This window comes from Diospyros lotus, chromosome 3 (assembly GCF_014633365.1).
Source record: "Diospyros lotus cultivar Yz01 chromosome 3, ASM1463336v1, whole genome shotgun sequence".
NCBI lineage: Eukaryota > Viridiplantae > Streptophyta > Magnoliopsida > Ericales > Ebenaceae > Diospyros > Diospyros lotus.
In genome coordinates this window covers 4,814,862-4,829,689 of record NC_068340.1, presented here as the reverse complement: position 1 = coordinate 4,829,689, position 14,828 = coordinate 4,814,862, and the positions used below count along the sequence as shown (strand labels likewise).

General features: G+C 37.2%; 1 protein-coding gene across 1 annotated transcript; it reads left to right on the top strand.

Annotated features, from left to right (window-relative positions):
- Positions 1 to 5,694: 5,694 nt before the first annotated feature.
- Positions 5,695 to 7,341, top strand: LOC127796458 (UDP-glycosyltransferase 74B1-like). The gene has a single exon (XM_052328612.1). The coding sequence runs from the start codon at positions 5,741 to 5,743 to the stop codon at positions 7,208 to 7,210; it is 1,470 nt and encodes a 489-aa protein (XP_052184572.1). The 5' UTR covers positions 5,695 to 5,740; the 3' UTR covers positions 7,211 to 7,341.
- The last annotated feature ends 7,487 nt before the right edge of the window (positions 7,342 to 14,828 follow it).

Here is a 14,828-nt window from a genome sequence, read left to right as displayed (position 1 = left end):
TAAAGTCCATGAAGAATTCAAATCCATGAAGAAATCAAACCCATGAAGAAATCAAGCCCATGAAAAATTAAAGTCCATGAAGAATTCAAATCCATGAAGAAATTAAACCCATGAAGAAATCAAGCCCATGAAAAATTAAAGTCCATGAGAATTCAAGCCCATGAAGAATTAAGGCCCAATTTGAGCAACCCATGGAAGATATTATTTGGAGAAAGCCCAAGGATTATTTTTAATCCTAATGAAGATTAAAAACCAATTTATAGAAATCTATTTTTATTTTTTATGTGAGAGCTTTATTAGGTGTGTTTTTTAGCTAAAATCTATTTAACTATTAGGTGGATATTATAGCTAAAATCCATTTAACTTTATGAGTGCTTTATTAGGTATGTATTTTAACTAAAATCCATTTAATATTAGGTGTGTATTATAGGTAAAATCCATTTAACTTTAAGTGTGTGAGTGCCCATTAGATATAATTATGTCTAGTTGAATAATTGAAATTGTGTGGTTTGTACTGCATCTTGTGGCCTATAAATAGATCACTTGATTGCATTTGTAAGTGTGATTATTATTCTTGAATAAAAGTTTAGTTGTTTCCTTATAATTCTCTCTTTAAGAATTGTTCTTGTTCTTTCTCATTTTCTTTAGTACTTTCTCTTATAATCTTACTTTTTTTTTTTCTTCTTTTAAATTCTTATGTCATTTATTGTCTTTTAATTATTCACTGCCTAAATGGCCGGTTAATTTATGCCTTTAAATTCCTGCAATTTTAATTCTTGTCTTTAATATTATTCACCGCCTAAATGGCCGGTTAGTTTATGTCTTTAAATTTCTGTAATTTTAATTCTTGTCTTTTAATTATCCACCGCCTAAATGGTCGGTTAGTTTATGTCTTTAAATTTCTGTAATTTTAATTATTGTCTTTTAATTATCCACCGCCTAAATGGTCGGTTAGTTTTTACAATTTTAATTCCTGCCATTTAAATTCTGTTATTTAAATTACGTCATTTAAATTCCTGTCAATTAACTTTCAAATAAAAATGAGTAGCTAAATCTAATCTTGGGTTAAGGCAAGGACAGTGTTCAACGCCAATGATTCCCAAAGAAAGCTGCGCTTTAAATAAGTAACATTAATTTAAATTTCAGTATGAGTGTATATTAATTATTAAAAAATCACTAGGTTTGGATTGGAGCGTAAGCCTAACTTAGAGCTTTCATGCCATGTATGAGAGTTACTAGAACTGGAAACACTATCATACCTAAACCCAGATGATTAATTTAGTTGTTTTGTGTATTAATTACAATTGGATTTATGGTGGTTGCTTAAATTAGAATCCCGCATATCATGTATGGGGATTGCTTAATCTAGAACTATCATCATCTCTAATTGCATTTAATAACAAACCCTCATATCTGAAATTAAATTAATGTTGCTAATCTTTTATGCTAAAATTTGGGAATCAACGGGTTGGTACTGAAATTGTCTTAACTGAAGCACTATCCAAATTCATATTTTTACGTTTAATGTTTATTTCAATTTCTGCCTTACTTTATTTTCTAGTATCTATTGTCTAAAAAAAACTCATAAAAAAAACCTTGTTGCCAATTTGTCCAAATGCGTGTGCGTGTGTGTGACATTCTTTTTCTTTTGCCATAAATAAATCTCTCAGTGGACGACCTGGATTCATCCAGAAAATATAAATTTTAATTTGGACTATAACTGCACTCATACACTGGCGAGTATAAACCTCTCACTAAAATAAAAAAAATATAAAAGTTTTATTATGATTTATTTTTATTGTGTTTTAATTGCAGGGTGAGAGTGCAGTCAAGTACTAGAGTCTAAAATCCATTCATGCAAATAGGTGTTCACAGACAAATTAATTTCAGGTGAATCAGAGTTTACTAACATAAAAACCTCACCAGATTCACATTCTAAAGACACTACATTAGCCTCATTATTTTCCTTCTCCTTTTGTTTATTCTTTTCTATATAACAATCTTTTATATAGTGCCCAGACTTTCCACAGCCATAATATTTTCTCCCTTTTACTTTTCCTTGGGACTTAGACCTACTTCTATCCTTATGCTTGCCATTCTTCTCGAAATTCCTAAACTGTGATCTACCCCTACCTTTTACCATATGAACTTCACCATTTCTTTTCTCATTTTTTAGTTTCATTTCTCTACTTCTAAGAGAATTAATAACAATTTCAGGTGACAATGTATCTCTACCATATTTTATTGCACTTTTAACTTCTCTATAAGTTTCAGGTATGGAATTTAATAAAATAACGGCTTTGTACTCTTCAGACACTGTTTCACCACAATTTATTATATCTTGAACCAATTTATTGAAACTATCTAGATTTTCATCTAAGTCCTTAGAGGATTCAATTTTGAAACTAAAAAATTGTTCAAGTAAGTAGAGTTTGTTAGGAGTAGACTTCACAAGGTATAGAGACTCAAGCTTTTCCCACAATTCTTTAGTTGTGTTTAATTTCCCTACATTTCTCAAAACAGAATCCGAGAGATGTAAAATTATGGAAGTGTATGCTAATTCATCCATTTCCTTTTGTTCTTCAGTTATATCAGAAATTTCAGTTTCTTTTCCTTCTTTAGATGTACTAGGTTTAGCAAAACCGATTATAGCTTTTGAAACTTTCTGTTGTACTAAAATTCCTCTCATTTTTTGTTACCATATTGAAAAATCACATTTACCATTAAAAACACCTAGTTCAAAATGTTGTGTTTCCATTAGATGCACAAAGCAAAAAAAAAATGCAACAGATAGATTTTTCAGAATGCAATCAGCAACTAAACAGTCAGGAAATAGCAATTACACAATTCCAAAATCAGCAAGTTCACAAAAAAATCAGCAAAGTAGATAATCCTAGTATATCTAGCAGCATGTAATGGTTACCACCACAGGGTAACCCCCAAACGTAATGATCACCCCCACACGATGGCCTACTACTTGCTGAAACGAAATTAGGGTTAGAAGGGTCTTACCAAACTGACCGGATTAACAGTCAATAAATTAAGAGAGACAAACCACTGAGGTTGGGTTGATAGTCGAAAAGCCTCGCACTGCCGTTGGTGCTGCCACGCGCCGTCGCCGGAGCTGCACGCGCCGTCGGCCACCGGTTGGCCCGAGCTACACAAGCCGGTCGCCGAGACTCACCTCAACGTCGGGAAGCCGACGGAGGGTCTCACGCGTCTTAGAACAACCGGAATGGAGAGATCGAGTAGGATTTTCGAATCAGGTTAGGGTTTCGCGAACCTTCCCCAGACTCGAACGCAACCAAGAGATCGATGATCTCTTAGTCTCCAAACTCAGCTCTGATACCAATTTGTTGGGAAAAAACTCTCGCACAAAGCCAAACAATTTTCTGTTAGTCTGAAAACCAAATCACAAAGTAATAGCAACAAACACAAGAACAGAAAAATAGAACTTCCCTGTGAACACCAATGAAGGTTTCAGCTATTCAAGGCTCAGATCAGAAAATCATCACCTACAGTGAACCGTCGAGAAGCTCTCCCAATCCGAAATCCCAATGGCCCAGCTCGGTACCAGCACACAGCATAGGAGATCACACAGAAATGGTTCACTCAGAGACCCAACGATTTCCACTCGGTTTCTCTTCTTTTTCACACCTTCGTCCCATTGAACCCACAAAGGTTTTATAGCCATCAAGAGGTAAACCGAAAGCCAGCAAAAAATCCGTCAAGAAAGATAAAGGAACCAAGCTTTCGGAAGAGATAGGGATGGCGAGATAGAAGGAGAGGACAAGCTAGGTTTTTGGACGGAGTCACAAACGGCCAGGGTAGAACTAGGTCAAAACATGGGGGAAAGAAGCATTATATACCTAGGATGAGCAAGGGCTGGTTTGGCCGAGCTGGGCTCTAAAATTGGGCCTGAGCTGCTGGGCCAAAATTGGCCCTACCTCCTCAAAGGCCCTTTGGGCTTTCTTCTCCATTTGGTGACTGCACATTTGGGTTGTATCCACACACTATCAATCCTGAGTCTTAGCCTATGATAGTGTGGCCCACTTGATCATCGTGGCCTTGGGATGTTTGGTATCACAAACAACAAAGTCTATGTTCCAAAGCTTGTGTTTGAAGGTGCTCTTACTAGCAAGGGGGCCACTCGATAGTGGTTTTTCTTTTGTCCTTATTCTTTCAAAGTCGAATGCAAGGCATTTGTCTCCCTAGTCTTGTAGTTCGAGAGGGCCTTCTCAAGGAAAGGCGCGGAGTTCTCCCAAAGCCTCGCCCTTGAATATGTGGATCTCCAAGAGAAGGTGAATGGTACTCTAATGGTTAACAGGTTCTGTTCTTTAATGCAAGAAGATCAAAGTATCCCTTTAGCAAGTGGCTCGGACTCCCAAGACTGTCTTTCGGGGAATCTTGATGTAGATGATTCAATGGACGCTATGTTTGACTCTGATGAAATTTCCAGTTTGCATTCTATTGATGTTCTCCCAAAATCTAAGTCCCAACGCAAAAGAGATAGTCAAAAGAAGAAGAAGAAGCAGGCTGAGCCTGTTGGATAATTAGCTTGTATGTGTAGTAATTTTGTGTGTTTTGTGGCTTCCTTTCGTTGTGATAGCTCTTTGTTGCTTTTGTTTTGTGTTTGCTTGGGCTTTGAACCACCTTGCTCTGTATAATTTTCTTTAATTTATGTGTAATGGATTTTCTCATTTGCAGAAAAAAAAAAATTGTTTATAAATACATTAATATATATCTTTATAATTTTATAAATATATTATTTAACATAAAGTTATCAAATTTTAAATTATTATAATAATATAATTAAAATAAATAGGTTAAAATTATTATATATATTAATTTAATTATTTAACATAATATAATATATACATATATAATAAAATAAAATAAAAAATTAAGTTTAAAAAAATAACAAACTTTAGCAAACTCGAACTTGAACTTGATCTAACAAATACTTGAGTTTGTGTCGAGTTTGAGTCCAAACTCGGTGTGTTGATTTTTTAATGACTCAAGCCCAAGCCGAGTTCAAGCTTAAAAACTAATTTGTGAGTCGAATTTACACTCAACAAAACTTAATTCGACTCAATTTATTACAATCCTAACTCGGATGAATAGATTTTAATTGATCAATACAAATTAAACCCATTTTGCGCCGTTAGCACGCGGTTCTCGTGGTAAAGGTGGAGGGAGCCACTTAATGTTAAACCGTCCAGTGGATGAGACAAGTGTAAACTTGCGGCTGTATGTCGGCAAAAACACCAGGCTCAACCTTGTCGGTGTGTCCAAAAGCAATGAGAATGCTTGCAGCCGTAACTTCGGAAAAAAATTAAGTTCTAAATTTTGAAACGAGTCCAAAGGGGATGTAAGTTTTAAATTTTAAATTCTACATTAACTACAACAACATTTGTTAATTATAAGTATTCTTGGATTGAGACCGAGAAAAATAAATATTATGTTGATGTTAATTTAGCGAAATGTGACTTCAAACCTTTCTCTACGTAGCGTGATAAAGATTTATGTCTATAATTTACTTATTTTACGTAATTGAAAGCACAAATACAAAAAATCGTACAAGAACAATCCTTTAAGTATGGGCCGGGAGCCAAGCCCGGGCCCTTCAATTAATGTCACATTCCTTGTCGATAGATGGTCCATACTTCGCTGCCCTATAAATAGTAGTGGGGAACCCTTGTACAAAGAAAAGCAGGAAAGAAAAACCCAGAAGCAAGAGATGGCGGAGAGTAGGAAAGATCACTCCAGAAGAGTTCATGCCCACGTGGTGGTTGTGCCATACCCAAGCCAAGGCCACATTAACCCTCTCCTCCAATTCGCGAAGCACTTGGCTTTCAGAGGCGTCAAGGCCACTCTGGCCACCACCCGTTACACCGTCCCCTCCATCTCCACCCCATACGTCGGCGTCGAGCCCATCTCCGACGGATTCGACGACTCCGGCTTTGCCCAGGCCGGAAGCGAGGACGTCTACCTCAGCTCCTTCAAGGCCAATGGCTCCAGAACTCTGTCCGAGATCATCCGCAAGTTCAAGAGCTCCGGCTTCCCTGTCGACTGCGTGGTTTACGATTCGTTCCTTCCGTGGGCTCTGGACGTGGCCAGGGAGCACGGCATCTACGGAGCTTCCTTCTTCACCAACTCCGCCGCAGTCAGCGCCGTCTTCTCCATGCTGCACGACGGCAAGCTCAGCCTGCCGCTAAAGCTGGACGAGTCGCCGCTGCAGTTGCCTGGCTTGCCGCCTTTGTACTCGTACGACCTGCCTTCGTTCCTCAAGGCGCCTGGAAGCTACCCGGCATACTTGGCCATGAAGCTCAGCCAGTTCTCTAACTTGGAAGACGCGGATTGGGTGTTTGGGAACACCTTTGAAGCGCTGGAAGGGAAGGTGGCTGGAACGGTGTCGGAGCAGTGGCCGGCGAAGCTGATAGGACCCATGGTGCCATCGGCGTACTTGGACGAAAGGATGGAGGAGGACAAGGGGTACGGAGCCAGCCTGTGGAAGCCGCTGGGGGAGAAGTGCATGAAGTGGCTGGAATCAAAGGCGAGGCACTCGGTGGCGTACGTGTCGTTTGGGAGCATGGTATCGTTGTCGGCGGAGCAGATGGAGGAGGTGGCGTGGGGGCTGAAGGGGAGCGAGATGAACTTCATATGGGTGGTGAGGGGAACGGAGCTGGGGAAGCTGCCAAGCCACTTCGTAGAGTCAACGAGGGAGAAGGGGGTGGTGGTGACGTGGTGCAACCAGCTGGACATACTGGGGCACGGGGCGGTGGGGTGCTTCGTGACGCACTGCGGGTGGAACTCGACGCTGGAAGGGCTGAGCCTGGGGGTGCCCATGGTGGGGGTGCCCAAATGGGCGGATCAGCTGACGGACGCCAAGTTCATAGAGGGAGTTTGGAGGGTTGGGGTGAGGGCCAAGGAGGACCACAAGGGGATTGTCACCAGGGATGAGCTCATTTCTTGCTTGAAGCAAGTCATGGGGGATGGGGATGCTGCCGCGGAGATGAGGGCAAATGTCGCTAAGTGGAAGGCTCTCGCAAGGGAAGCCATGAGCCAAGGCGGCAGCTCCGACAGGGCCATTGCCCACTTTGTCCACCACCTCATCAGCAATAAGAAGCAGCAGCTAAACACAAACACAAACACAAACGCAATTCAATGGTCTGGGTATATGGGTATGCGTGTGCCACCAATTAATTAATTAATGCCCGCCTGTGTTACCTACCTGCGTGTTTATTTTCATCGTCAGATGAATTCCGGCAGCAGCCGCGCATTCATCATTTCTTTTTTCTTTTAGTTCTTGAATGAGAAATTAACCTTCTCTTTAATCAATTTAAGACGACGACGACTACTACTACTAATCACTTCCATGATATTTATGGCCTCTGTTCTAATTTGAAGGTCATCAACTTTTCCTAATTAAGTTGTAACCCATACATATTCTCTCGCTATATATATATATATATACCTCAATACTAAACCAGTAACTTAATTAATTTGCCTTGCTGAATCTAATAACAATGGAACTGGAAGGCGGCTACGACTGCTTTGCAAGAAGCTGCAGGCATCTATGAATCGAGCAGGCGGGCAGGACGGCGATTATTTGATGAAATGAATTGAAACATCAAACAAATAAAATTAAAGCGATCAGTTGGGCTCCGGGGGTGGTAGCGGTGGCCCCGCGGGGATGAGAAATTTGTGATTTACCTTTTTCCAGCACAAGTGTATGAATGAGTCATGCTAATTGTACATTATTTAAGTATATTTTGGCCTATATAATACATATAAATGATATAAATATTTCTCGTTTTACACTATCTCACTGCGTCTCAACTCTTGAGTGAGAATATTTTAATTATTAAAATATCATTATGTAACTTAAGATATATACCAAGATGTACCAATAATATTTTTCGTGTATGAACACTCTGTTTGTTTTCGTGCCGTGTGGAACCATCTGGAGCAATGTGTGACAAATCACTCAATCACATCCACAAGAAACAAAATTTAATTAGGAAAAAGGGATGTACCTGCCTGGACTACGCGTCTCAGATGTCGGCATAAATAATGAACGAATGAATACAATGGCATAAAACAGCAATCCAACTGAATGATTATGATTATATATGAGCTTGTAATCATCCATTGAATCTTATTTTTCTAAGGAAATCCCACCCATCAGTTCATTAATCACAAGAAATAACACCTGTCCCTCTCAACTTACAAGATGGAACACTGATATGATATCTTTCAAGCTGTTCACTCTTTCTCCCTGTCTCTGCTAAAATAACTAGTTCATTGGGTTGGGGGATATTTTAATCATAAAAAATTACTTTTTAAATGCTTATAAAATCATTTATTTGCATCATCAACGACAAGGAAGGTGCATCCCATTGCAAACTTCTGAATATGCCAACCACCCACAGTTCCCAATCTTCAAATATTAACTCAGAGGTCCACTCCTTTCTATCTATTAAAATTCTTCATATGTATATATATAGCTGTTTGCCACATGCATGAGTTCCTTGAATTCTGTAAACCTTCTTAATTATAACATTCTATATATTGGCAACTGGTATCAGATTCCACAATTACGTACGATGTATAAGTTTGGTCATGGATTTTGTTCTTTGCTTAGGTAAGCATGTATGGATAAGCAATTGCATGATGAGCAGGGCCTGCTTGAGGCATAGACCGACCTTAGTACCTCTAAGGTCAATGCTTAGAGCAACCAAAAAGAAAGGGGCCCAAAAAAATTGCTGGCAGCTTCTGGCCTAAACAGCTAAGAAGCTTGGGCAAGAATAGACACGCACCACAACTTTGTCAATATCTGAGAAATTAAGCACCACTGCCTTCTCAATTCTTAGCCTTCGTTTAATAGCATGTTGAAAAATAAAATATTTTTTTAATTTATATAAAAAACAAAAATCAACCTCCCCTAGCTAGATAGAATTTTTCATGAAAAATAAGTCAAAATATGCTTTAGACTGCGTTTGATTACAAATATAAAATTTTTATGGAAAGAAAATATTTTTTAGGTAATTAAATTGTCTATAATTAAATTTTGGAAAAAATGTCAATTGAATGTATTTGATTGGTTTAATTTTTTACCTAAAAATTATTACACTTTTCCAACTTTTGATGTTTGATTGCCATTATTTTTCATAAAAATAATTACATACACACAGAGATAATCAATAATCAAATACACAAACCAATAATCAACTACATAAAATAGTCAAATATATACATATTCAAAAAATAAATCAAATACACATATACAAAATATTCAAAAAATAAATCAAATATACATAAAAAAATATACATACAAATCTGCTACAGCCACAGAAAATGCTTAATGGAATCGAAATTGCAGTAAAAAAATTCTAGGTCTTGGTATGTATCCCTCATCCCTTCATTTTCTGTTAACAGGGAACAACAGCCATGGCCATGGATTCCCAGCATAGATCCGAATGCTGGGCAACATCCGGCATTAAAAAATCGTGAAGCTACTTGCAGATCTACAAAAATAAGAACAGAACGTGGCCGAAAACCTTCTCATGAAAGAAGATGGAGATGTGTTGGTGGTCTGAAACTCAAAATCGGAAATGGTCTTCTATGGAGATGGCGACGAAGCCCAAGATAAAGCTCGTCTTCAACGGTGGATGGCAACTCACAGAAAGTCGGAGATGGCGACGAAGCCCAAGTCAGAGCTCGACTTCGACAGTGGATGGCGACAAAGAAAAAGGGGACAAAGCCAGCACGAATGGAAAAAGAAAATTCTAAAGAAATCGAGGTGGACAGAAGTAATGGAATTTAAGTGAATAGATGCAACACGCAAGTGAATTCCTTGAAAAATTAAAACTAGCCCCCCTTCCCCAGGAAAACTATTTCCGACAAAAGTGAGAATATTTGCCTCATGTGACCAAAATTTAGAAATTAAATTACTTAAAAAATTGACTAATCAAACACTATAAAAGTTAGAATTTGGGTGAAAAATAATCATTTTTCATAAAAAAAAATATAAGCAATCAAACATCCTTTAATGATTATATTATAGAATTCAATTTTATGAAAAATATAGTGTATTAAAAAGTAAAGATATAATTTAATTTCTTGGATGTGATTTTTTCATAAACTTTTTATGCTATCAAATAGGGCCTTACACTAATTTAATTGTCATAGAACTTTAATCAAATATCTACTGCGCAAAAAAAAGAAAAAAGAGGGTTACAAGAGCACCACTCAAAAGACTTGGCACAATCAATTGTGGAAGCCATCTTCTCCATCTCTTTCAAGAGTTTTTCCACGGCCACGCGGTCCTTGAACTTGGCCACCACTAGGTGCTTAAACTGTGCCGCCATGGCTGCCGCTAAACCAATCTACCAAATCAGCGGCGAAAGGCACGAATATATACACATTATTGGCCGAAAAAAGTGTTATATAATTAGCCTAAGTGAAGGCTGGACGCTAACAGAATGCGGTTTCCCGCGGGAAGAAGGAGAGGGCAACAGATGTGCAGTTGTCGGTCAAAGTTTATGCAAACCCAAGACGATAGCCGACGAGAGAAAGAGAGGGGGTCGCCTGCGCTGCTGCCTGTTGGTTGCCGAACTAAGGCTCCACCAACTCTAGAGCCGCCCGTTATCACGCGGACATCTTCATTAATTATTCATGATTTCTGAAACAGGAACACACAACAGGAGGCAGATTAATAGATTATTTGATGCCGAATAAAATATCATTTAAATAAATTTTGTCACTTCCACGCAACACCGCTAAATTAAGAGATACATAGCTTTAATTAGGGGTGGTAAAATGAATTGACGAGTCATGCTGAGATACACGTATAATATGATTATGACAAATATGAATATGATATGATTAATTAATCGTGTCAAAATCCTAAACCCTAATACAGACATATTTATTAAACGGGTTATACGACACGACACGACACGTGTAACCCGTTTAACAAACAAATTAAAATAGATCATATATAATACGATAACCTACTTATCAAACAAACACGACACGTTAACATGAATAAAACACGTTTAACTTGTTAAAATAGGAATATCCTCAACAGTCAACCCATAATAAAAGTCTATCTAACATGCAAAATAAAATACAATCATCCAAGAAGAAAATAAAATACAATCATCCCAACAACAAAATAAAATACAATCATCTAACAATAAAATAAAATGTTCTAAATTAGATATTACACAATCTAACCCTTTTAATTAAACGTGTCATTTCATATATAATCGTATTAACGTGTTTGGGTCAACCCGTTAACCCATTTAATTAAAAAGGTCATTACGTGTCTAAATGGATTAAACGAATTAACTCGTTTATGATTGGAACCCGATTAGCGTCAACCTTAACTCGCTTAACTCCATGTCGTTTCGTGTCGTATAATCTGATTGCGTCAAAAATTGTCAGCCCTAGCTTTAATGCAGTTCCTATTGCAGTATGAAGCCATTTTCAGTTAAAATTTTAGTGGGAGATGAATAATTATCTAATTTTTTTTATTGTGAGGTGCCAAATTTGGTGGGAGATGAACATGTTTGAATTTCTCTTGAATATAATAATAAATTTATTTAATAAAATATTATTATTAAATTATTGCAATAAACATAATAATAAATTTATTTAATTTATGACTACTACACATCACTTTTATGTACCATCTACATATATATATATGTATATACATATAAGTTAAATATATATTTTTATTTTTTTATTTTTTATTTTTTATTTTTATATGATTATTTAAACTTTTCGTTATTTCGATTACATCCTTAGATTATATATTTTCGAGTCAATTGCAAACCTCACTCAAAGCATACAATACACACGCACTAAAATGTCCAAATTATCCTTTGTGTGGGTGTAAGAGGTTGGTTGATAGGAGGAGATTGATGATCTATCGACGGTGCCTCAGACCGTTCATCTCCACCGTGGTCTTTCTTCTCTGATGGCGACTACAAGAAGCCTCTGGCTTTCGACTTTCGACTTGCGATAGGCATGTAAATACAACTTGCGACAGGCTTGCAACGAACACATTGAGTTGCTAATAGAGACCAAGCTTCCCATCACGTATAGCCAAAAGACAACTGGAAACCAAGGCTACCGATGGCGATGAAGTTGCTAAAAATGAGAAGATGTGAAGGGGTGGTGGTAGTAGTTGGTGTTGCAGAAACCCTAGGTCTATTTTAAAGAAAATAGACGGTCAAAGGCACCATCGACTAAGAAGAAAAAGCAAAGGTTGATCGGCATGAGAAGACTAACGATCGAAGCAAGAGGTTGATTGACAAGACAAGACCAACGATTGATCGGTGGTGCCTTAGATCGTCAGTTTTCTTATTCAGTCACAACAATCGATTGTCCATTCAATCGATTAGTCTTCCCCCACCAATAGCTCCTTTTCACCATTATCGACGACAGTTTTTGCACCTTCCACCACCATTAATGATGATCTCTACACCTTTCGCCACCCCTTTCACCACCACCAACACCAACACCTTCATCTTCCCTTTCACCACCACCAACATGTTCGTCTCTTCACCTTCTGCCACTCCTGACATTGACCTCTACACCTTTCGCCATCGCCAACTCATTTTTACCATCAATTGCCCTCTGTCGTAGTTGATAGTCACTTTCATCTTGTCCCATAGCCGTTTGCTTGCACCTTCTCCTACATCCTCTGTACTCACCAGTCACCTCCCTTACATAGTTATCAACTGTTTTTTATTTTATCACATTGCACACCTAATCTCGTTGCTAGTCATCATCTCTACCACACTTTTTTCATCCCCTGTACTTATCGTCGACCACCTTTCTTACCTTGTCACCGACCATTGAAAAAAAAAAAAGCTATGGTAGAGATTATTTAAATAATTATAAAAAAAAATATGAAAGTATATAAATAAAAATACATATTTGACCTATATATATATATATATGTATATGGCCTCTGTCCTGATTGTTAAAAGAATTTTGCTTATAGAGTATTTAGAATATTCTTTAAATACATTTAATATACCTAAACTTGTCCAAAAAGGAGAGTCGACATCAATCAATCAAGCAGCCAGCACCAGCAGACAGCAGCCAGCTGCCACCCATCGTGAACTGAACTTGAAACTTGGAAACATCAAATGAAAACAACATGGGTTCTGGTAGAAGCGTCTGGACTTTGACCATCTATTGTTTTTAGGATGCGTTTGATTGGGGAAGTAAAAAGTGAGATAAAATTTTAATTTTATGAAATTTTAATTTTTAATTTTATTTTTTAAGAATTTTAATTCTTTAATTTTTAAAAAAAATTACTTTTTAAACTAAAATAGAATTCGAATTCCATATAAAAAAATTATTCGATAGAATTTCTTAAAATTTGAATGAAAAATAAATTATACCTTTATTTTTCATCCCCAATCAAATTGATGATGGTTTTTGAGACCAACCATCACGTGTCACCTCTACGAATGGATCTCGAGAATAGAACCTCAAATTTAGTGATGTCGGATCTCGATGATAGAACCTACAAGACAATAGAGTGGCGGGGCTAGGGTCCCCCAGGGTGTACTCCAACGCTCAAATTAGTAGAGTAAATGCATATCGTAATAATTGTGAGAGATGTAGAGGTTGGTCATACTTGGTAAGGATCTCTGCTTTTTATAGGAGAACCCGTTATGGGAAACCCGAGATAAAATTCGAGCTGAACGGGCACAACTCTCGAGGATCAGTCAAGTTGGAATGGGTCTTGTGGTCTTGCCCAGATTTTTTAGGTTTCGCTCCAAATTGTTGACTTATCACGTGTCAGTGTCTCAGGCAATCTACGTGGCGTGCGAGACTATTAACGCCTAGAAATATTCTGATAATTTTAGGTAATGTCACATCACAAACGCATCTTTATTGTTATTAGAGAGCATTCAAATTGCCTAATCAACAAACAAAACAACAATCCATGTATCGTATTCCGATCGAAGAATCACTTACGTTAAGCCGCAGATCTCGGCTTGCTGCTGAAGTTAGCAAATATGCGCGACAATTGCAGAAAGGGGCAATTGAATTGAATGATTGATTATGACCTTCACCCTCTAATTAAGCATCCACCTCCCATCAATTTCCCATCTTCATCCTCAAATAATTTTTATGGATGAAGATTTTAATTAGGAGGATTGAGATAAATTTGGAAATTTTAATTTTATGATTTTGGTATTTATTAGAAGTGTTCAAAAAAATTGGTGCACCGCGAAAATCAATCAAATCGAATCGAATCAAATCAAATCGATCGATTTTTTATTTTTGCAATCGAAAACGGTTTGAACACTATACAAACTGTGCGGTTCGCGGTTTGTATAGTTAATGGTTCGATTTTAAACTGAATCATCCAAAAAAATATAATAAAAAAATTATTATTATAAAAGCCATCCCCAAACAACTTAATTTGATTGCATAATTCATAATTTATTACTAAATATATTAATTTGATAATTTGTTTATTTTCTAAACAGGTTAATTGCATAATTCATTGCTAAATAGGTTATTTTCTGCTTTCAATATCAAAATGTTGTACGTTGAATTACACTATTTTGTCTTTATTTTTTGCTCATATTTATTTATCTTTAATTGTTTTTATTTATCAATATTTGTGTCTTTATTTATCATTTTTAAGTAGCATTTTTATTGGTTTTAAGAATCACTTGTACCAGATTTTCAAACCGTACTAAACCAGACCGTAAATGCGGTGCGATTTGGAGTGCTGAAAATGGTTCAGACCGGCCAAATCGCACCGCACATACACCTAGTGT